Raw genomic sequence first — 24,136 nt, forward strand, 5'->3', positions numbered from 1 at the left:
AGTTCACGTAAAGCCTGTTTACGTCTCACAGTTGTAGTCAACAAGCATTTGTGGGATGAGCAGCAGTGCAATTTGTGCACTGGACAGATGAAACATGCGAAATTAATGAATTGCTAAAGTGTCAAAATCTCTTTTTTATACAAGTTTCAACTATTCAAGCAACTAAACAAGAGTCAAGGTTGCATCAGTGGCGAAAATCTGCCAAATTTTTATGGACACAGCTCGGCTCTGCTATTCATCCCACAAATGCACACGCCTTACAAACCTGGCTCCATTTAAAAGAGAAATAAACAGGCTTTCTGCAGCACAGCATTTATCACCAATAAATATTATTGCAACAAATAAAATCGACCAAACAAAAATGTCTTTGCTTTTTGCGAGTTATGTTTGGCAGCGCGCCGCAAATACCGACGGTTTGGAAATGTGGAGAAAGAATTTACCGCGAGGCATAAAACTCATGTGACATTCATCAGTGTTCTGATAAATCAACAAATCAGGAAGGCTGTTTAATAGATTTGTATCAACAATAAAAAAGACTAAAGGTAATGAGGGTGCATTTGAAAAGAGATATTGTTTTTGTGGTTTGTGAACTTACACCATGTTCCTCTGCTTTAATTCTGCAATAACTATAAAATAAAATAAGGTGAATCTGCCAGAATAAACAGAGGCTGATCAGTCGCTGGGCGCTGCAGACACTTCCACCATTCCCTCCACTGATCCAGGCCTCTCGCTCGGGCGTTAATGAGTGAAGGGAAACCTGGGCGACGGAGGGAAACTGCTCCATCGCCGCTGCGTCTGACAGACCGTTCCTCTCAGCAGCGCTTCAAACCAGCCGCCCGCAGACGTCAAGGTGGAAATTATGAGATCTGTCGGTGAGCCCGATTCAAGTACTTCATAAAAAAAATTCCTATGAATAAGGTGGAATTAAACTCCTGGTCTAATTACCACTGAGCTCTCCAAGTAATGAAGGTTACTGATGATTTTACGACTGGTTGTTCCGTTCAAACCATGACTGCACCGCCACTTCAGTTTCTTGACTTTGGATGCTCCGACATCCTTTTGACGTCTCAAAAGTGATTTATTAAATGTTGCACAGAAACAAGCTGGAAACGGCCGAAACGTGACAGCGGCCACTGAGTTGCACAAGAAGGAGGAAGAAAATCAGCATCTGGCCGTGGAAACCAAGGACAAAATGGATTATTTACACCGTTAGAGGGCAATAATCGGAGACGAACGCTGTTTACCAGGATGCGTTTTGTCTGCTTGCTGCAGACCGACTCACCATGCACTTGTTGGGCTTCTCTCCGGAGTGCACCCTCATGTGGATGAGCAGCTTGTAGCGGGCGTTGAAGGGCTTGTGGCGACGCACGCAGCCGGCCCAGAAACACGCAAACTCCTCCCCTTTGCGCTGGTCGATGTGCACCTTCTCGATGTGCCTCACCAGCTCCTCCTGGCTGCTGTAGGCGGCGCTGCAGTCGATCCAGTGGCAGGGCTGCTCCGGGTCCCGGCCCGCGGGGCCGCCCGGGCCCGGGGAGTGCAGGGGGGACGGGGCGCCGTCCTGACCCTCGAAGCCCTGGAGAGGCGGAGCCAGATGGTACGGCTCGGCGCGCCGGTTCATTTGGAACGGTTCCCTCTTACACGGCAGGAAATCGTCAGCGGGCTCCTGCTTTATCGTGCGGAACTCGTCCCGAACCTCCTGCAGCTGCTGAGGCGTTTTGGAGTTTGCAGAGCCGAACGGCGGAGGGGTGGCGGAGCTGGCCAGCATGTAGGAGACAGGCAGCGAGGGCTGGGGGCAGCAGCCCAGCATGCGGGTGCTGTCCTTGGAGTCCGTGCGAGCCGTGGTGGCGAAGTCCTCCGCGGCCCGGTCCCTCTGGGACGCCGCCGTTTTACAGCCGAGCAGGGAGGTCAGGTCGCAGCCCAGGGAGAACTGGGACAGCGAGGCCCTGGGAACGCAGCACAGGCCTCCAGGAGGGACGGACGGCTGGAGGAAGCCTCCGCGGGACAGCGCGGCCTGAGGGTCCTCGGCATCCTCCAACACGCTCCCAAAGCCCGGCAGCGTCAGCGGCGCGTCCGGAGGCCCGAGGTCGGGGGGCCACATGACGGCCCCCGCTCACTCGCTCCTACCAAGACTTCCCCGCAGGAAAGTCGTTAATTGCGATTGCCTTGGAACCACTTTAAAGACCCACTGAAGGTACGAGGGTCCGCAACATCTTTTAGTACTCAAGTGTAATCGAATCAGTTTGACGCGCAGCTGCTGGCATCTCCTGCACACGTAATCCTCGGTCATTTGTTCCAAGCTGCCGCGTCGTCGGCCATCACTCCAGCGCTGTGGGAGACAGAAACCCAACCCAAATGAGTCATCTCACAAGATCAAAATCACAAACACAAAACACTTTCTGAAACAATTCGCATAACAGCCTAATGAAGCCGCGGTGGAAAAGTACACAGATCCCTTCTTCTTTCAATAGTCATTGATTCAGCATCCAACACAAGTAAGAGTACGTATGATTTATCAGGAAAATATGCTTTAAAGCATCAGAGGGAAAAGTACTGGCTGTGCAGAAAAAAACATTGTAAAGTCTGCTGCATAAACAGTCTGTCAGTGTTAGAAGAGTTTTCAGCAGCTGTGTACAGTAATGTGGTTTATGGAGGAGGGGGGGGTGACCCGGAGGAGGGGTCAAAACCTGACGGTGTTTTAATGAGCTCTCTAATGAGCCTTGAAAGGTAAAGGCTCACATTTCAATTTAAAAATGTACTTTTTTAACTTTAATTTTGGCAAAAGATCAGCAATGAGGTTAATCCTCCTCACTCTCATTCGATTAGAAAGCCATTTCACCAGCTGACCATGCCAAACACAGAATTAAAATAAAACACAAAGAGTGAACTTCCCCAATACATTAAGATCTCACACATCGATGGATGGATGGAACTAAAACATGTTAAACCTACAAACCGCTATGGTTCAACTATGTAAAAAAATATAGAATATAAAACAAAAAAATATAGCAGAAAAAGACATAGATACACACACTGCAACTTTCAACACTGTGTCCGGGTTCGCTGATAACAGATCCAGGACTATTTGCTGTGTTTCCGTATTTATTACCACAAGTTTTCTTTTTACAGTGAACTGAGAAGAGAGCTGAGTAATGTCCACGTTCTAGATGTTGCAACATTTCCCTCATGAAATCATGAAAAGCAGACAGTTTCTCTAAACATCGCTGCTACAGTTGTGAAAAACTGAGTTTTAACCCGAACTGCAGCCTGGATGAGATAAATAAGCTGGTAAAATGCTGGTGCATCATCCTGACGGTTACTGACGGAGCCTCCAGCTGGTCGTTTTCAGCAGCGGTGCTGAAGAACTCCCATCACTTCATTTCTGTTTTACTGCACAGGCTTCAGAGCTGACGGATGTTTACTCAAGTGATGGATTTCAAGCAGCTTCCTCTGGAGCCACAAAAAGGAATCTGGTGTGTAATACTGATGGATTTTTCCCTTTGAAGACTCCACTTGGCAGCGTTGGCCCTTTCGTGTTGCTGCAGAAGTTTTACTCAGCTGCTGTGACAAACCCGACGTGCCATTTCACAGCTTAAAACCTAAACTGTGTAACTCCGTCATTCCTTCACTTCCACTCTGCTCAAAACCAACGACGAATGGACCGAGGCAACCAGCCCGGAGGTTTTGGATGGAAAGAAACCCAAACAAACGGCACGTCTGACCCCCCGTCGGCGGACCCCAGTCAGGTATTACGAGTGTGACGCTGCAGTCGGGGGGGTGTTTGGTTTCTTTCGCGCTGCTGTGACAGCTTCGGTTTGATTCATTACTGCGGGCGTCAAGGCCGCCGTGTGGCAGCCGACTGCCGAGAACCTGGTCCAGATGCCTGTTAGCAGAGGAAGAGTAATGGAGCAGCGACCGGCGCAAGTCAGGGTGGCGGGAAAACACACACACACACACACACACAGACGTTTCCCCGGGCCTGTGGCACACACAGTAGCTCCACTGTGCAGCGACCCTCCACTGTTTATTGGCCTCAGCTGGAGTGAAGCAGTCCTCGGACATCTGCGCAAATCGATGATCTAATCTGCAGCAGGATCTCTCTCCAGGTGTAATTAGTCATCGGAAACATTCAATGGGATTTTGTGCCCACGGCTGTTTTACGGGCGCAGCTCGGAGGATGAGTAAGTTCACCTCTGCAGTGGCTAAGTGGAGGCTCATGCCCATAGTTTCCTGGTATAGTCTGGTTTACAGTTTTATGATTCTTCCCGTAAATGGCTGGAGTTCCCCCCACCGGAGCCACGCAGCGGAACAGTCATGGGAACTGCGGTCGAGCGTTAATTAGAGAGGCTGCGAAGTGTCTGCGCGTCGACGAGCCCGGGCCAGATCAGTGATGCTGGCGCTGCTGGTCTGGCCTGTTTCAAATATGATAATTACAACCCTGTACCTGTTGGGTTTGAAAGCTGAAACCAATATCATAGATTTGAGGTGGAACGAAAAGTCAGCTTCGCCACGATCTTGTGAATTACTCCGACCGTGTTTCTATCCAATGGCTCACGCTTTAGTGTTTTGGTGCAAACATCCAATTTGCTGTGAACATGACAAAACACCCAGCAGTATATATAGCAGCATGGGGAGCAGTGTCTCTTCACAAACCACTTTGGTCTGAATCCAGAAAGACGAGTCAGACGGCAAAACTAAGAAAAGTGACCCACAAAGCCTCGACTGAGCGAGCAAACTGTAAAATAGCAGCCTCATCTCATGTGGCGTCTTTTAAAGGCTCGCTCGCTGAGGTTAGCTAAACACAGCTGTGGCATTTCAGGACAAGCAAATGTGTACTTGTCTCAACAACAAGCGCCTTGGTTCTTGAATTACAAACTGCCTGTGTGCCTGTGTGTGTGTGTGTGTGTGTGTGTGTGTGAGAGAGAGAGAGAGAGAGAGTGTGTGCACGCATTTTGTTTCCAGCAAAATCTGGGAAGAATGAAAAAAACCTGCTGAACTGAAAATTCTGAATACACCATTGTGTTCTTTCTAAAAATAAATATACGCACAAATAATAAACAGGGATAAAGTCTCAATTTCTCTGACATTTCTGGAGCTGCACAAGCACAGAATCAGGCTATGCCTTAATATATTATCAGATACAAGTTGAAATTTTAAAATTGAAGGATCTTAACTTGATGAAACATGAATATAACAGTGTCTTGTGGTTTGTAAAAGTCTTAACCCGTAATAACCTGCACAAATCCACGTTATCATCACCCCAGCAAGAGTAACTCTGACTTAATTTTATCATTTTTATTTTACGTCTACCTGCATGCGTGTTGCAGGAAAAACTGTCTTCTCTGCTTTCACCGCTGCAGTGATACTGAATGATTTCTCTCTCTCAGCAGCTTTGGTGCCCTGGAGCTCGTCGTTTGATTATTTGTGAACACAACCAGTAATCATGTTTCCAGACAGCTGGTCACAGTCAGTGCAAACGCTCTGATAAACTCACTACAAACGAGTTAACAAGCACCAAGTTACATGCAGGGAGCATTAACGCCCAGCAGCTGAACACAATAAAGCAATTAGTCACATTTTCCTCTGGTGATTATTATTGCAAACAAAAATGCATGACTTCACAGAAGCCTTTCTCCAGGATGCTGATCAATACGTTACGTCTGGTTTTTTTTTTTCCAAACATGTTTCAAACTGCATCTGTGCAGAAAACATATAATCTACAATTTTACCACAGATTTTACAAGTGATTCCTCTTCCACATTAACATGACTGATGCTTTTCACACACTCGGTTTTACGGTTTCGAACACTACTGCCTCACAATGACAGGGAAGTGTTACTAGTCGGATGGAAACGACTACTTTCTTTGTTAAAAAACCTCTAAAACAGAATAGATAGAAAGGATGTAGTTTTACTTCCAGGTCACTGTCATTTCACTAATAGTTCCCATCCAGAAAAAAGCACATTACTGCCACCTACTGGATAGGAGTGTGGATCAGGAGTTTCTATTCAAACATGATTTACCAACTTCAGTGATACATGTCGGTAAAAGTACATTTAGAGGACAAATCATATTAAAAAAAAAAAAAACCTGAAAAGTTTCAGAAGAATGTTTTTAAACCTTTTACATCCTACAATAGTTGTTTTGAAACTATACTGTAAAATAAAAAACTAAAGACTTTTTACTTGCACTACTTTCCATTTAATCCAGAATCCATGCAATCGTTGGTATGCATTCTTCAGTACTGTATTTCAGCCACTGTTTCACAGAAAAAAATCTATTATGTCAAACTGAAGCAACAGTGCCATATAGAATTAACACCGTGCGTGTCGAGTTACACCTGGGATATCATTTAAAACCCCGAGCTTGAATTATGTCGTGATTTTACATAAAACGCGTCCAATTTTATGAGTGAGGGGAAAATAAGAGCTGTAAATCTGAAATCCTGGACCTTCAGTGCAAATCCCCACAGGCGCAGTATTTTTCAGGTTGGGACAATATGTTTGCAGACAACAGGATCTCATAAATGTGGCGGCCGCTTTATTTAAAACAAAAACATGAGAATGACATAAGCGGTCACACAAACGGTTCTTGTGTTTTTACAGCCGGACCCGAGGGGCCGGGATCCCCGGTGACACCGAAATCTGGCTGTCAGGAGAGAGTTTACGCCTCTCAGAGTAATTCTCCCACTTTTAATCCTGTGAAGTGGGATCGGAGCGCTCATCGTCAGGCAGAAGTCATAATTCACTCTGCTTCTGGCTTATTAACCTTTCACTCAAAGGAATATATCTTAATATTTTCAGGTAAAATTTTTCTACGAAGCGGGCAAAATGTGATTTTTCTCCAGATCTGTTGCTTTCTGTTATTCAAACCCCGTAAAACAATCCAACACCACTCAAGAAAAAGTGATTCATCAACAGAATCTTATATATTTCCGGAACATGTCTGTTAAAAGTAGCTTTAATTAACCATTCTGCAACAGAGGGAGGAGAATCTTCTTATATAGTTTACGATGCGTATGAGTTTACACACTGATCTGCTTCATCCACTTCAGACACACACACACACACACACACTTTACAGGAGTCACCAGTGAGCCTCAGTCACATGCTCTGGACTGTAAAGCATTAAATCTTGAATGAGTATCTGGAGAAAACTCGCATACAGGGAGAACGTGGAGCCTGTGCGGTCCGGTTACATCATAAGAACTGTCTGTACGAGCGTCAACAATCCAGCATCACTGCATCTCCGAGCCGGAATATTATATTCAGAAAGCCGGGACTCGATCCTCAAACTCCCTCAGGTTTTCATGACTTGCAGCTCATGTTGCCACAGACATAAAATTCACTTCATTTGAGATTTTTTTTTGACATCTGCCACATATCTAATCTTGTAAGCATCTGGGCTTCAGCCTCGCCGAGGCCGAGCTGCTATCGACACAGAGTGGGAAAGAAAAGCGCGGCGCTGGTGAAGCCGAGTGACTTGATAAAGAAATGTTTTAATAGCTCAAAGGCTTGAGGGAGCACTGCGCAGTAATCACTCTAGAAAATCATCATTACTGAGTTTTTCCGGAGAGGCGAGGCACATGTAAATTTCATCTCACTATGAATTGCAAAAATATATAAATAGCTGAAAAGAGTCTTGCCAGCTGTGAATAATGTCCCTTTCATTGAGGGGGTCAATCTAGGTCTGGATCTTAAAGAAGGTGCAGAGGAGCCTCCGAGGAGAATGAAGCAGTGTGTGGTAATAAACACGAGCAACAAAACGCTCTGTTCTGTCCACTGTGAAACTTTCAGGAGCTGTCAGATTGCTTCATCTGAGAAATTTAAACTGGAGCCTCCTGAAACATTTATTTATACTGAGGGAAGAGTCCCGGCCCGACCTGCAGCGCCGCACGAGGCTCGCTGCGTGAAAGACACGCCTCTCCATCCAGAATCCAGCAGAAAGCTACGGAATTCATGTCCTCTAATCCTCAAACACGGCTCAGGAATATGCGCTTTGGGTCATTTTGGCCCGTTTTTTCCTCCTTCTCCTCAAAAGAAACTGATGGAATCATACATGACGGCATCTGATGTTACAAAAACACCCGTCTAGTGAAAACACTTCCAGCGGGAGAGGAGTTAAAGCCGCCGCTCTGTTCTAATGTCACTGGAGTTAACGGAGGACAATGGCTCCTGTCGGATTACACGCCCGGTGCCAGGACCAGCATTTAGGACCGTCTTCTACTGATCCTCATCCGGCACCGTTTTTAGTTTCCAGTCGTGACACCAGCTGTCATTAGGACAGCGACAGTGAGAGCTCCGTACTCCGTTACCATCCTCAAGTACATTTAAACACAATTATCTGTCCTTAAATCCATAAAAGATTCTGTTTTACAGCGTCTGGATGAGAATCCAGTTCCAGTGAAATGATGAAACCAGCTGACATTCAGTATCCACACTGAAGACAAAGATCCAGAGCCAGACTCCTGCTTCCGTTTCAGAAACAGAGCTTCCAGATAGAGGTTTAGAAAGGAGTTCACGGTTCATTTTCTTTCATTTAGTTTCTCATTCTCACACTCACAATTTTCACACTTCATCACAACAGTTCTCAGGACAGCCTCACACAGTTTGTCAATATGAAGCCTTTAGAAGCAGGTGAGTAAGAATCCATGTTTCCCGGTTGAGTGTGTGAGCTACAGTTTTGATTACATTGAGGTGAAAATCTAATGTTTTATTGTCCTGAAGCCTCTCTCATGTGGTCTGCAGGACAAAGACATTAACTGTATTTAGAAATTCTTGCGAGTGCCTCCGGAGAGCCGTGTGGTTTCGCTGTTATTGACTTAATCCAAAGATGTTTTCCAGGTTCAAATTGAAAAAGAGAATTGCGTCAAGCACTCAGGGTTAACAGGCCCACAATTGTTCCCAAACCGAACCAAGATGTTTCTCTGCCTAAATGTAACCTGACCTCAGCCGCTGCTTTGTCACACTGAAAAATAAAAAAAACACACACATTATTCTGTTTTTGGGTGTTTGTACAGACAACGGATATTTCCTACCGATGTGTGTAAAGCAGTTACAACCTATTCACGCTGTAGTTTCATTTGAAGGCCTTACTCATGGTGCCAGATTTCAGGTGACAAAACCGCAAATGTCTCTTGGAAACATCGTTTTTTTTGGATTATAAAGCTCGAGAAGCCAACAAAAACCTAACTGTATTCCAAACCAAGGCTTTAAGCTTCACTTGCACACAGCTACTCTACCAGTGTCTTACCGTTATATAGAGCGTGAAAGGTGAAGCGTTGAACCGCCAACCTCTGCACCGACGACGAGCCGACGACCGGCTGAGCCACCAACGATTGTACCGCGGTGCTCAAATCTCCCAAAAAAAGCCCTGCGGCGAGCCAGGCCTCATGCTATCAGCCACTAATTATAGCGCGGCGCGACAAACGTGAAAGCAGGTCACAAAGGTGGCGTTTTGAGTCCTAATCCTCGCAGTTTGATTAAAGAAAAAAGAAGCCTGGTGTGTCGTTGTCACATTGAACAAAATCAATATTATTTTTATTTAATTAGGTTGTTTTTGCAGGTTTCATTCAGTGTCAGCTTTCTGGCACCCTTGTTGAATTTAACAGGTTTTACCCATTCCACAGAAAAGCCGGTGATAACGTCCATCATCTGCTTGTGACTGAGGCTGCATAATGACCTGCAGCTGCTCCAGCGTTACCCCGCTTTAACCCGCTTTAACCCGCTTTAACCCGCTCCCTTCCTGTGAGCGCTCGCCCAGTGTGCTGGAACCCTGTGTGACCTCCGGTTCCTGATGTGACGGATCTGGCTGCTTCGAGCGGCTCTCGCTGGCAGAAACCGCCCATCGAGTCACCGATGGGCCGGTTTGCGGTTCGGCTGAAGCCAGAAATGCTTTTGACACTTGGTCGATACTGAAAGCTCATTTAGGTCAGAAGTAAACCCAGCGGGATCAGGTGAATCACCAAGCCTCCTGCTGCTCTTTCCCAGTCAGACGGACCCCTGGCAGTGATGAACTGACTCGACAAATCAATAATATTCTGCTTTAATCAAACCTTGCTTTTTTATTTCAGTGAACAAACCGATTGTTTTCCTGAACCTAGTTTTGAACCCTGTGACCTCTGCACCCCTCTGCACACATGACCCGGGTCTGTGGCAATGCGGAAATGAGTTTGCATGAGTTACATTTTCACACGACTGGCAGCATTGTGGAAAACACACATGTGCGCAGTAAAACACACCACTGCACCAAAAACACGCTTTTTCAGCTCCGTGGAACAAGAAGGACGAAGCAAATCATCCCAAAGAGCTACCTGTCTCCAGAGGACGTGTCCCCAAAATGCACCAAATACATCATATCTGCCAATTCTCATGAATGAGGATGACACAAACTAAGTATTAAAAGATTTCTATTTTTTTTTTTTGAAAAGCAAAGTGTAAAACTAAGTTGAATCAAACTGTGGATTAGAGAAAGTCTTGAACCACCAGTATAAACTGTTCAGTTTAGGTATAAAACCCTGACCTGAGAAGAAGGTTCTCCAGTACTCTTCATTTTTCGCTTCATGCGCAGCAGCTAATAAATTATCTTTGTCCACCTGCAGCTGTACAAACTGACATACTCTTATTTTTGGATCTGTGTCTCTTCATATGTCAAAAAGTCAACCTTCAATCATAATGTCGACATCTTCAGTGATCTACCTGAATCAGTGTTTCCTTTTGTATTCTGCAAGCGTTAAACTTTTTCTCCTGCGTCCAAGTTAAGTCTGGCATGCCTTTTCTCATCTGAAATGACTAATGGTTTCGCTAAATTCAGAGTGCTTTTAACTACCACGATACAAAGAGATAAGATGGAACATGTCTCTCATATAAAGATGAGTTTAATCTGCAGGTACAAAAGAAGTTATAGAGAAATACTTTCAAGTGGCTGGCACATTTTATGGAATTTTAAGAGTGAAAAGAGACTGGAACATGGCCAATAAGAAGCCCCGCATTACCACACCTTGAGAGAAACGAGCCTGCAGCCGTCTGCTCGCAGGACAACGCTCTGCTCACACTGTTGTTATTGAGCAACTCTCCACCACCATGTGCAAGCTGTTACTACTCAGGCCTAAAAAAGTCTGACACTTTGTTTAAATCATGGCCTTTCATCACGCCGAGAGCGAATCGAGCCTCACATGACCAAGCGGTTGGGACACCGGAGGCGGGAGGAAGCCAACATGCTGCAGCCAGACGCCGCCGAGCTGCCATTTCTGCATCATGTTCGTCCTCATGTTGCGCAAATCTGTGTCAATTTCTTGAAACAACACGGTGTTAAAGTCTTGAACTTCCCCCCATATTCGATCATCTGTGGGATTCACCAGATGGGTTTGTTGCCGCCAAACCCGTCCCAGCTGCGAGCGGCTGATCTGGAGGATCGGGACGGCGCTCCGAAAGAAAGAAATCCTGAACCGGTCCCATACAGAGGCGTCGTCACGCTGCGGCTCAGGTGGTAGAGCGGGCCGCCGCTCAGTCCCAGTACTGGCGGTTTGATCCCCCACGTTGCTCTGTCGACGGGCCAAAGAGCACTTAGGCAAGACGCTGGACCCCGAGCTGCTTCCAGCGGCGCTGTATCGCCACCGGCCAGTCGCTGTTTCAGTGTGTGTGTGTGTGTGTGAGGTAGTTATCGATCACACTGACACTGTTCAAGCATGTTGTATAGAGGTAAAGGCCATTCATCACCAGTGCTGGGGTAGTGACTCATTACTTCTGCAAAATGTAATGAGATTACTTTACAAATTACCACATGAGAAAAGTATTTTCACTGCTTATTACTGAAGCGTTTCTTAATTCACAGTGTAAACAGACAGACTGTATCACTTGTCCTCTTCACACAGTGTTTACTGTAAAACTATAGAACAGAACATGAACGCTGTCTGTGGGAAGAAATGGAAACGCAAGCCTCAGAAGACTGGCTTTTGGAAACAAGAGGAAAAAACTTTTCTCCTAAAAAAAAAAAGAAAGTAAAACAGCTTTACCTGTGGTCAGTAAGTAATATAAAAATAAAAGTCTGGCGACTTTATCCTGCAAAATTAAAACAAATGCACTTAAAACCATAAAAAGCAAACAGGAAACGCAAATAGAGGAAAATTCTGACCATATAGCAGCAAGAGGTGATAATTCACCAAGTCAAACTGCTGAACCCGATAATGAATCATAAAACTACCAATATTATCTATAGATTATACTTGCAGGACTATTGATGATGAATTTTTGGCGAGAAGGGTCGGGGTGCAGGTGATCCGAGGAGTAATGGAAGAAGTTCAGCTTATTTCTCGTCAGTCTTGAAGACTTTCCTGCTCTGCAGTCCAGCTGCCACAACAAGGAGGCGGAGCATCAAGCTTCTGCACGGAAAACAGGAACCGTATCGGTGCAAATCCTGACATGACGACCGTATCGCCACTCCTGGACAAAATGCCACTACGACCACGTCTCTGCTAATGCAATAGTGCTGACTGAGTAGGATTTCACTTGGTGGACTTCTGGCGGTTAGGTGAGTGGAAAGAGGTCGTTTTTTGAGCTAAAGATCATGTGGTCAACGAAGGTCAACCGATAATCGTAACCGAGCAAGACGTAAAGTGACTTTAACAGATCAGAACGTTACACAGAGGCGAAAAGAGCAATACTGTAATCCAGTAAAGTAATCCTGTTACAGATATCTTAAGTGTAACGTGTTATTTTACTTTGTTACCCTACAAATTACCATAGTTACTGTAACGCATTACTTTGTAATGCGATTCATCGCCGCCGGCCGATATTATCGGCCGATATGAGCCCTCTTCAAAATATTCATCATCGGCCGGGTTTTTGCCGACAGAACGCCGATATATTCTTAATTTCTCATAAAACAGGAAATGGTGAATGAAGTGTCGGGAGTCATGCAGAATAATGTCCTTGCACTGTTTGTCTCCTTTCATATCCTGAGTCCTCACTGCTGTTTTCTCAGTAGTAGGAGTAAGTAGGAGTAAACTACAATCAGGAAACATTGCAAACATCACTTTTGCCTTACCTAGAGGACGTGCATGTTTATTGTTGATGCCCCGTGTTCCCAGTGAATGACGAGCGCGAGTACCATTCAGGTCCGTGTACGCAGCAGTGTGTGTTTTCTCTGTTAGCTGTGATCTGTGTGCTGTTCCGTGCCGTGCCGTGCCGGCCTTCCTCATTTGGGAGGACGATGTTGGTTCATTCCTGCCGCTGTTAAGTTGTCCACGTGTAGTCATTCAGTAGTTTGAATGAGTGTTTTTTTCCCTGAATGATTAATAGAGATGTTCCGATACCATTTTTTGCCTCCCGATACCGATTTTGATACTTTTATTGTTGGTATCGGGCGATACCGAGTACCGATCCGATACCAGTATATTATAAAATAATATCATGCCACACCTGCAGGACTGTCACATGATCATCACGGTGGTGAGGCCTGGCTCAGGTGAAACCCTCTAACATGAATCAATACAGCAAAGTCAAGCCATTTATTTTTGAATAGAACAGTATAAAAACAGCAGTGCAAATACAGCTGAACCAAATCAATCTAGGAATAATTATTTACAATAACTTTAAGCACAGCCCCAATATTTTTAAATTAAAAGGGAATTTAAATAGAACAATATAAAACATTAGTGCAACGACAACTTAAATAAATCTAGGAATATATGTTGTAGCATTTTTAAAATCAAGTGCAGACACAATATCGTAAAATGAAGTAATTTAGATAAAACAGTATAAATAACAGTAGTGCAACAGTAACTTAATAAACAAATCTAGAAATTTTTTTTTAATTACGGTGCAAACATAACATAGTAAAATGAACAGGCCATTTAAATAGAACAGTAAAAAAATAGTTCAACAGCAACTTAAAAGATTACTTTCCAAAGTGTTATAGTCCAAAACCAATCTGTGAAGTTAAATCCAAAGAGCAGAAGCTGCACTCTAAACATCGGTAAACGGCTTCTTTAAAGGCGCTGTACGTCTGTCACCTGATCCATTCTTCTTCTTCTCAAGAACAGCAGCTGCAGCAGCAGCAAAGAACTGTGTCAGAGCTACTGACCAGCAGATGGCGGTAATGCAACCAACGGGATGCAGGCTGCCGTAAAACATTACAGAAGAAGAAGTGTCAGTGCTAACGGAGCTAACGGAGCTAACCATTAAATAGATTACTAATTTAATTAATTACGTGGTATCAGATCGGTGCCTGGACTCCAGGACTCGCCGATACCGATGCAGCATTTTCGGCAGTATCGGCACAATTTCCGATACTGGTATCGTAATCGGAACAGCTCCAATGATTAACCGATGGAGTGTCGGAGTTAGCACCAGCGGGAGCGCTCATTTCTACCCCCGCGCATTCCAGGCGGGCGGTGTTAGTCTATCTTTTCCGTAAATCCTCTAATAATGACCTGTATTCCATTTTAAAAGCCCGTCTCCTTTAATGACCGGGTGCATCTTTGAAGACCGCTCATAAAAGCAGCCTCCCAATATAAGCCTGGTTTTTTTTTTTTTTGTCTTTTCTTTTTTTTTTCCTGTGAAGCGCTATGGCGTTGTACTGACAGCAGTCTGTGCTACAGCGCCAGTCCTCCTGGTATGGCGACTGTGTGTATTACATGCGTCCGGTAAAAATGGCGGAGGGACAGACAACATTAAACTCGATGAGATTTAATTTTTTAATGGCAGAAACTACTACAACGTGACACAGGCTGTAACAGCATCTCACTGTGTGTGTTGTTATGCAGTAATATTAGTGTCGGACTATTTGTGACCATCATATATTGAAAATGCAACTCTGTCAAAGACAACATGTTTTTGTACTTGAAAATTCCTCTGCTGTAAAGTAAAATAAATACTAAAGGACAAAATATTGTAAAACAGTAAAATATTCTGCCTGCAATTCATATTTTTGTTGTTGCAAGTGTTAAGGGACCAAAACAGAAGTTATTTTATTCATTAAATAATCTGTAAATTAATCGGTTGATATATCAGATATCGGAATTATTTTCTGTCAAATATCGGAATCGGCCTCAAAAAAGCCATATCAGTCGGATCCTACTTTGTAACCAATTATCTCCAACACATAAAACTGCCTCAGAGGATGAATGCATGTGTCGATGTCAATGACAGGCAGGCGTGACCTGCGAGTACCAAGACAACTAGAAGATGACTATGTGAGGCTAGAAAGAAGTCCCTCCAAAGTCCCACTTAAAAAAAAAAAAAAAAGGGGGGGGGGCTGCAATTTGCCAAAGAACACATGGAACTGGCCTGGAGAGAAATGGAGAAACATTTTGTTGACTGATGAAAGCGCTTTGTTTTTTCGGGTCCAAAGGCCGCAGACGGTTATTCAGAGGACCCAGAAAACACTGAATTCAAGCCACAGAACACTCTGAAGACACGGCGGCGGAAGCAGGACCGCTTCGGTCATTATTTTGCTGAGGAAAGTTATTGCATGCCACTGATCAGTTTCCATACGTCAATATACCTGAAGAGGAAATGCCCTTCAAATCTTCAGACGGGTGTTTCAACAAGACAACAACAGCAAACACACCAGATTCCAGATTAAAGTTAGAGTGTGACTCATGTTACATCAAAACTGCTGTTTCTGAGGCAAAGTTGTTCACAGGTGAGAGAAGTTGGTCCACACCGGCCATGCAATGAAATCTGAGTTTGTTGTCTTTCTACTGTTTCTAAACTGAAGTCATTAGATGGATGTGATGCTCCCGTCTTCCTCCATCACACCTCAGCCTCCCTCTGCTCTCTCCTCCTGGCAGACCTGGACATTTACAAGCAGGTGTGGATCTGTGAGAAACTCTGACTGACTGCAGACGGCAGGAAATTCCACTGAAATGACAGCGGCTCAGTCCAAACCACAAGCCGGTGTGAGTGGAGCTCATGGATCTGATGCAGCGGCGGCGGCGGCGGCGGCGGCGGCAGAGCCTACAGACTCCAGCATCTCGAAACCGGAGCGGCTTCACGAGACGTCTGTTAAAACTCTTCTGCGACGGGCCGAGCTCTGGCCAACTCCAAACAGATTTTTTGGGTGGCATCTGGTCAGAAAACCCTTGTGAAAACAGATTATGTTTTACCTCTAGTGGCTCATTACAGCCCATGTTTGGGGAACCGTCGATAAATTAGCCGGTGGATCAGTGAGGACTCGGACTCTCCTCGGACGTCGTGGGAGAGCGAGGCGCTCAAAGTGCCTGAAAATGAGCCGGATTTATCAAAACTCTACAAAGAATCTGTTAGTGGTGAGCAAATAAACATTTTAGCAAGTCACTTTCACCAAACCCTCCATCACACCGGATTAGTTAAATGCTTAAAGACAATTAATCACCTTTTCTCATTTCTCTTTTACAGCCCCGAATGTGCTGAAAATCATTCTAACCTTCTGTGACCGATAATATCTATGTCTTCAAAATATAAGGCTGCTTTTATACGTTTAAAAATAAATCAACTGCATCCCTCCTAACAAGATGAATATCTTTGAAAGCATTTTGTTTATTTTGTTTGGAACTGGGATGAATCAGACTTTGGTGATTACACGGAGCCGCTGTCATCCATTTCATTCATCTTTCTGTCTGGGAAACTGACGTGTCGACCTCCAGAACAAAGGATGTCGAATGCGAGGTTACCACATCGGATGCCAAGAGTGTTTACGGTCGTTTCAGGCACTCAAAGACAAAACAAAAAGCCGGACATCGTGCAGAGCTCAGAGTGACACGATGTATTTGGAAGATGTTCTGGAAGCGGTTTAGAGCAAAGCGAGGCTGTCAAACATGACCTGCAGTGGAAATCAGCCCGACAGAGAATCCCAGCTGACACGCAGGATAAAAAGAAAGAAAAAACACCGGGAGGATTGTTCCACATTCACAATTACATTTTTCATCCACCGTTGTGTTTTCATGTCTCCTGAACATGATAACAGGAAACCTGAAGACTCCTTTCCACGAGGCCTTCACCAGCCTCTGGATATGCGCTGCGCTTTTCTTACATTTCTATGAAGACATCAAACAAAATATCAATGAGACACAGACTCTCCGTTTGGCCGCGGCTGCTGGCGCTCTGCGTCCGGATGATTTATCGTTAGTGATAGGCTCATGGAACGAGGCGCAATGTAAACCTCAGCGGTCGACCAGGAGTTTCAGCTCGAACTCGAGGCGCATCTCGCAGCAGATGCTTTCAAACAAACACTGCGCTGCGCAGAACACGAGGAGAGCTGCTCTGGGGTCTGGGATCGTCTCTTCAGGCCTGGTTTTGGTCAGTATGACCAAATGGTGAAATATTCACTACGACACCTGAAGGAGGTATCACAGGGAACACATAGGAATGTTTTGAGAAAGACGCCTGTCCACTAATGGATGTTGTTTTTTCTCTATATAATGATGATTAATGATGTGAGTGAGGTTCGTATATCTGCAGCCTGCAGGCAGTTTCAGTGTGTAATTCAGCGTTTTCCACTTCATTCTGCCTGATGAAGACCTCAAAAACAGAAGTAATGGACGCGTTTGCTGCTCGGTCGAGCTATCTGTGCAGGAATGAGTGTAATAAAAGAAGCTGTACATGCACGGAGCTCACGGCTGCCAGGAGATAACTACAGCTTTCTCCAAAGGACGGCCAAATCTTCGGAGTCGTGTTGCAAATGCATGCAGGGGAAGGAACGAGACGCAGAGGACGGCAGGAACACAAAAACAGGCGCAACAGGCTATTTTTAAAAATCAATTACTGGTGTGTTTACTGACACTTTTTCCAAACTGAAGTCTTAACTTCACAATGTGTCTTCAGGCCGAAACAATAGAGAATGACTGAAAAGCGACGTCTCTGCCCTGCAGCCCCGTATAGAAACGCTGCGGTATAGACTCTCCTCGGGGAGCAGACGAAACCATGTATGCTTACTTTACGGCTTGTGAGAGGCGTCATTAATCTTGACAGATCGCTCTAATGTAACGGCATTATTTGCTGTGCTTCTCCGTTGGCGGCTCCCTGCAATAATATTTGAACTATACGGCCACTACTCTCTGAATGTTGATCCTGCCGCTCGCTCTCGGCCCAACTCAAACCCGTACGTCATGCTGCCGCTGGCTGCGGCCGCACGCTCTGCGAGAAATGTCCCTCTAATTTGAATCAAGTCCTCATTTTCTAATAATTGCGGGACAATTCCTCTTTGTTGTGGAGTTTACTTGGCGGTCTCCTTTCTGGGATATTGCTTATCCGTGCTGCATGGAATCAATCCCCGTTCTCTGGCTGCCGTAGCCTCGCCTCCCGCTGAAGACCTCACCAGAAATAAACTAATAAAGCTGCCCTGAGTGTCTTCATCTTCAAACGTCACTCAGCCACCGAAAACAAAAGAGCTTTGTCGCGTTGCATCCAGGGCTATTTTAGCATGCCAAGGAACATCTTGCTCATAAACCTGCATAACCTGCCGTGTTGAGCGTGGCATTATCAGCGATGCTGGCGTTTCCCGCCGCGGCTCGCCGTTCCTTCATGTTGCAACATCAATCTGGCTTCAATAGAGACGAAAGCGGCTCTATAAATACACCCAGCAGCACCTGCCAACCCACACAAATGGAAAATCCTATCTGGCAGCTACCTGGTGATCATACTTGGCGGAGCTGGCGGACAGCGCTGCAGCGGCTGGCACTGCTGCATCACGGCCGGCGGGGCCTGGGTTCGAGACCAAATAGGGGCCTTTCTATTCACTTGTTCACCGACTTCCTGCCATCATCTCAGGATCTGTATGCTCGATTAAAGGGTTACGCCAAACAGTCAGCAGGTGTGCATCATCGTATTTATCTGCACCGACTTGCCGCCACCTAAAGTCAGCTGGACGACTCAACACAGAAAAGACTAGTCAGCGAATAAATTGAAGCTTTTACCAGCAACAGAAGAAGATATCTACCACAGGAGCAAGAGGCAGAAAGAGAGAGAGAGAGAGAGAGAGAGAGAGAGAGAGCCAGTTTCCCCATCATGAAGTGGATTTATGCTCCTGCTGCAAAAACCGATCAGATCAGCTCCTGCTCAAAAATGACTCCATTCAAGTTTCCTTTAAATTTAAATGAAAAGAATGAATTCATACACTGCGTGCCTTCCACTGTGAGAACATAGTTCTTGAACAGATGATGCATTTATTTGAAATGAATATAGAGATTAATATTTGATGCATAAACCTCTTTTTCTGGAGCTTTTTTTTTTTTTTTTCATTTTGCAAATATGTGACTGAAAATGTAATGAATGAATGATTTGGACTGAATAGAGCGTAATTTAAATAGTTATATTTCCATACTTTGATATGCATACTACATTTAAATCCTGGGGGATAAATCCTCTGCAATGACTTTACTTTTTTGCGTACAAGGATAAATACTAAAAACCACATTAAAGTATTACATTTTAAAAAATGTGGAGATGTTTAGAGGCCCATACTAAAATGCCAAACAGCGAATCTCATGTATGAAAAGAAGGTTTAGCTGCTTCTGGATATGAGCATGCACACACACACACACACACTCGCTGCCTCCCACTCATGTACGGCCAGAACAACGTCAAGCGAGAACCTGGGGTTCATATTCCTCATTTACAGACGCTCTGTGATCAGACTAATTACCTGGACTTTGCTAAGAAGCAAAGTTCTGGGAGTCCAAACAGTTTCCCAGTTTAAACCTGATTTAAAAAGACATCAGCCTGAACTCGGGACGCGCCAGAAACCAATGTCGAAAGCGCTCGCTCTGATGCCTGCAGTGGGTTATATTACCCAGCTGTGTCACCCCTGGGTGTTGCAAAAGAGCCGTCGGCTCAGGCCAATGATAACATTTCTGAACCAAACCAAAATGAGCTGCGCTTGTAGGGCAATCACTGTTAATGTCCGTGAAAGGCATGCGGGGACCGGAGCGGAGCGCCGAGGAAAACAAGCGACGGGCCGACCGTTCGGGCGGCTCGCTGTGAATACAGAAACAGCTGTCAGAAAGCAGAGCTGAGAGCAGCTCGGGATCGGATGTGACAAACTCAGACTCCGGGCTGTTTTCTTTCTCTTTCAAAGACATGGCAACAAATATTTATCTACGAGAGAGCAAATTATTTTCCTGCCTGACACTAATCCGTCCCAGATGAGCCCGGTCGCTCCGTGACTTTGAACCCCTCATCAAATATATTAGATCATCCTGTTCCGAATAACGTAAACACCAATATTAGAGTAATCCAGTGTTAACTGACTTCTACAAGGCCACCAGAGGGAATTAACGAGCTGTTTCCATCTAAATATTGCTTGAATTAGAAATGAATATATTATTTGTTGAGAATCAGCAAACATTTGGTTCAATTCAAAAAAACAAACTGTGGGTGTAGCACGATTTCTAACATCGCCGTGTACTTTGTCGTGCTGTGTTCCCCATTTTCTGCTTTCTCTGTGTTTGTGCATTGTTTTTTAATTATTTTGAGAATGGGGCTGTTGTGTAGTTCCCAAAGCGGGACCCTGGAGGGAGGCGCTGGAGACCACGGGGGGCCTGAGGTTTTGCCTGCTCCGAATTTGTCAAAGAAAATCATAATAAGATTTGCACAGAGCCGTCAAACTGCTCAGTTCTCCTGTATGTTTGAGGGAGTCTGCATGTCTGCCAGAGTTCGGCTTCACTGGAGTATTCAGGCAAATTGCAGATTACAGAAGATGTTCGCACCCTTTCGTTTAATCAGTTTCTGCCTCCTGCACGTTATGCCAGGACTTGTCCAACTGAGATTAAAAAAAAAACTGTGCAACAAAAACCACACAAAACCTCAACAAGGTCCAATGGTTCCTCTATTGAACACACAATAATCATCAAATACAAGAAGCTGCAGGAAAACAGGACCGACATTTATCTGTGCCTCATCAGAGCTGCAGAAATCTCCAAACGGCAAACAGAGGAGAGTCAGAGCTGAAGCAGGAGACATCTGGACGTCCACCGGCAGGAGGACACGGTGTGAATCGGGCCAAACAAAGAACCCACAATTGAGGTAAACCAAGAGGCCGGAGTCTGCACTATAATCTCAGGCCTGGTGAGATTCTGGGCTGCAGCTATGAAACGCATGACTAAAGACATCTGAAAGGAAATCATCAGGCAGATGGTTAATGCACACACCGGGGACAAAGCAACAGGTAGTCATTTCAAAAAAGGTGAAATAAAAAGGTCCACAGGGTTTTCTGGGATGCCGTTTGTGCACATCTAGGTTGAGTTTATGGAACAATCTAACCAGCGTCGTGCGACGGCACGCCATGGAGTGCAACACGACAAGCTGACCGAATCCTGCGGACCGTCTGACTGACCGTGGAGCAGAGTTAGGAGGGCTGCTCCGAGTCCTTCCACCTCCAGGATGAACTACCTGAACTCAGGACGGTTTGCGAAGATGTGGAAGCAGAAAAATGATGCTCAGCATGCGGGCACTAATTCAAAACTGTCAAAGTCGCTCTGGGTGACGACTTAAAATGCTGAGAGCCAACAGAGCTTATGTTGCATGATCTGAAATGTTCATATTTTTGGCAGCCTGGACGAACCTGAAGTTTTCATTACTTTTTGAATAACAGTTAATAACACCAAGGCTTCACTGTAATAGAACAGTGGGATATATTTGCATATGGCATGCTTTAACTTCTCCGCCTTTTATAAAAGTCTGCAGTGTATCAGTGCAGCAGTGTGGGACTGGCTGCTCTCTGAACTCCTGCTTAAATATTTAAATCTCCCGTTCTCCGAAGGCCAGCTGAGGCCTGACCATACTCTTTACCCCGAGGGCTCATCAGGAGGCCGGTCCAGCCCCGCTGTAACCCAATCACACATCTTAAATCTGGTGTTTACATTTTCAAAAGTCAGCGAAAGGAAAACAATCCAGTAAAACTGAAATGCTTTTGTTATTTTCTTCCCCTGGTGTGAAACTGAGGCGAACATACAGTCCATCTGCCAGGCCAAACAAATATTCTAGGTCGAAACAAATCCTGGCTTACTGCTGCTTCCCACTCGCAGTGCCATGCTCCATCTGAACACTTGAGCAAACAATCCGAGCATCTGCTCAAACAATTGCTGAGTCGCTGGTATTGATCAAGAACTCCATCAACCCCTCAGACGCACATTAAAGTCATTTGGCACTTTGCAAAGCAGCACAAATCTCATCTGCGGCCCAGTTATCGGCCATGTATATAAGATTAGGTGAGGTAAGTAATCAAATTACCTCTGAGTTGACCCTGGTTGCGCACACCTCTGTGGGATGGGAAATCGGACTGAGGCCTGAGAATATAAACCATTATTCCCCAGCACAGGCTCAGTGTCAGAGATACCACCAGACTAATGATTAAAACAAGCCTCCTCATCTGCTGGACTCTCAGAAAGCCAGATTTCCACCCCCTGCACGGCACTGCTCATTCCAGCAGCATTACATAAATCAGCAGAGGAGTGGAAAGGAAGAGTCCCATAAGTGATGAGGGAGAAACTTATCACAAGAAACCATTAAGGCATGAGCTCAGCGCACACAGCAGCCCGGCCATCAATTCTCAAACCGTTGTGGCAATACTGCAACAGGTTATTGTGCAAGTCAAGATTTAGTGGTAAATACAAACCTCACTGCAGTTTGTCTCATTGATCTCAAGGCTCGAGGACTCTGTGATCCACCAACATGGTTCACGTCTCTCAGATCATTCATGTTCAGAGTTGGAGGAAAACAAGTCATTCAGTGACTTCATGAAGAGTTTAGTCCAGACGTTTAAAGCCAAACACCCAACCTGAGCGGGAGCAGAGCGTCCTGAGAGCGGCTCTTCTTACCGTGGCTCCGCGTCCATCACCGGCTGCTCGGACGCGTCCCTCGCGCTGCTGCACGCGGGTCGTACTTCCCAGCGGTCACTGCAGCGCGCTCCGCTCGCGAGCTGCGTCTGCTCTGCTGCTGCTGCCGCTGCGCACGCACTCACGCACGCAGAAACGAACGCTCCCCCCCTTCATCCCATCCCATCCCACATCCCACTGCACCCCCCGCAGACGCTGCTCCTGCGCGCGCTTCCTGTTTCACCAGAGCGACGAGAGGAGACAACATGACAACAGACTCAGCTCAAATAGTGTTTGTTTGTCTTTGTCTTGAAATGAAACTACACAATGCTTCTATGGAGCCTTTCCGTGTTGAGTTTGCATGTTCTCCCTGTGCACGTCTTGGAAGCGCTTGGTGTTAATTGGTGGTTTTAAGTTTCTATGAATGTGGGCACGTGTTAAAAAAACAACAACATATATTTAAAGTACAGTATGTTTTCATATTCCTGGCAGTGCAGTGGGCTGCGTATCGTCTCCAGCGGGGAGATGTGTGGAAAAAAGGAGTAAAAAAAAAGAGAGTCTGACTTTTTCTCCTCTAGTTTTCTTATGATAGAGAGATTTGATGTTCCAGTTTGATTGGGAAACTTTTTGTCTCAGTTCCAGCGAGCACTTTCACACACAATCCATCTGAAATAAATCACACCAGTAGCGTGTTTTCCGTGACTTTAACACAGATCAGCATTAAAACCATCCTCTGCACGGCTGTCCCACTTTTCCTCTTACTGAGGACCATCATGTCAGGTTCAGTGATCCAGTCCACACTTTTATAAAATCACAACTCTCATTTTGTCATTCTGAAGTTCATAATTGCTCACAGAACACATATTAAAATGATTTGTCAACTTATCTTTAATTTTAGTTTAATTTTGTTGTTTTATTATCATCAGCTGAAATATCTGTGTATCGACTGGACTGCTGGTTTGTGGCTGGATGCATCGGTATCGATCATCTGAGAAGCCACGATGGAGTGAGGCCACGCGGTGAAGCTCGTCTGGGCCTCCTGTGATCATCAGCACCTGCTGCTCTTTCACCAAAACAAGTCATCAAACTTGAAAAAGCTCCAGATGTGAGCAGAAATAAAGTGACGCTACAGAAACGCATGTGCCAGAGCAACATATAACAGAGTGTTTTATGGCTCCTTCTCACACACGGTTTACCACTATTCATATGCAGTGACTGACAGTGACTTCATATTAAGCCTCTCTTCACTTTATAATATTTATATTTCCAGTGGTTTCCCCTATAATTTTGTGTGCAGCATGTCTGAGGCGCTCGGTACCGACCGCACACTGACCATACTCTGGTTTA

The 24,136-nt window shown here is 45.2% G+C and overlaps 1 protein-coding gene across 1 annotated transcript in view; it reads right to left on the reverse strand.

The window, feature by feature from the left end:
• glis1a (GLIS family zinc finger 1a) overlaps window positions 1–22,894 on the reverse strand; it is a 41,450-nt gene extending 18,556 nt beyond the window's left edge. The window contains exons 1-2 of the mRNA XM_030114980.1: window positions 22,793–22,894; window positions 1,283–2,326 (exon numbers count right to left, since the gene is read on the reverse strand). Coding sequence (XP_029970840.1) covers window positions 1,283–2,098 — 816 coding nt within the window. The 5' untranslated portion in view covers window positions 2,099–2,326; window positions 22,793–22,894. The remainder of the gene's footprint in view (window positions 1–1,282; window positions 2,327–22,792) is intronic.
• Window positions 22,895–24,136: the final 1,242 nt, after the last annotated feature.

This window comes from Salarias fasciatus, chromosome 18, assembly GCF_902148845.1.
Source record: "Salarias fasciatus chromosome 18, fSalaFa1.1, whole genome shotgun sequence".
NCBI classification, from domain to species: Eukaryota; Metazoa; Chordata; class Actinopteri; order Blenniiformes; family Blenniidae; genus Salarias; species Salarias fasciatus.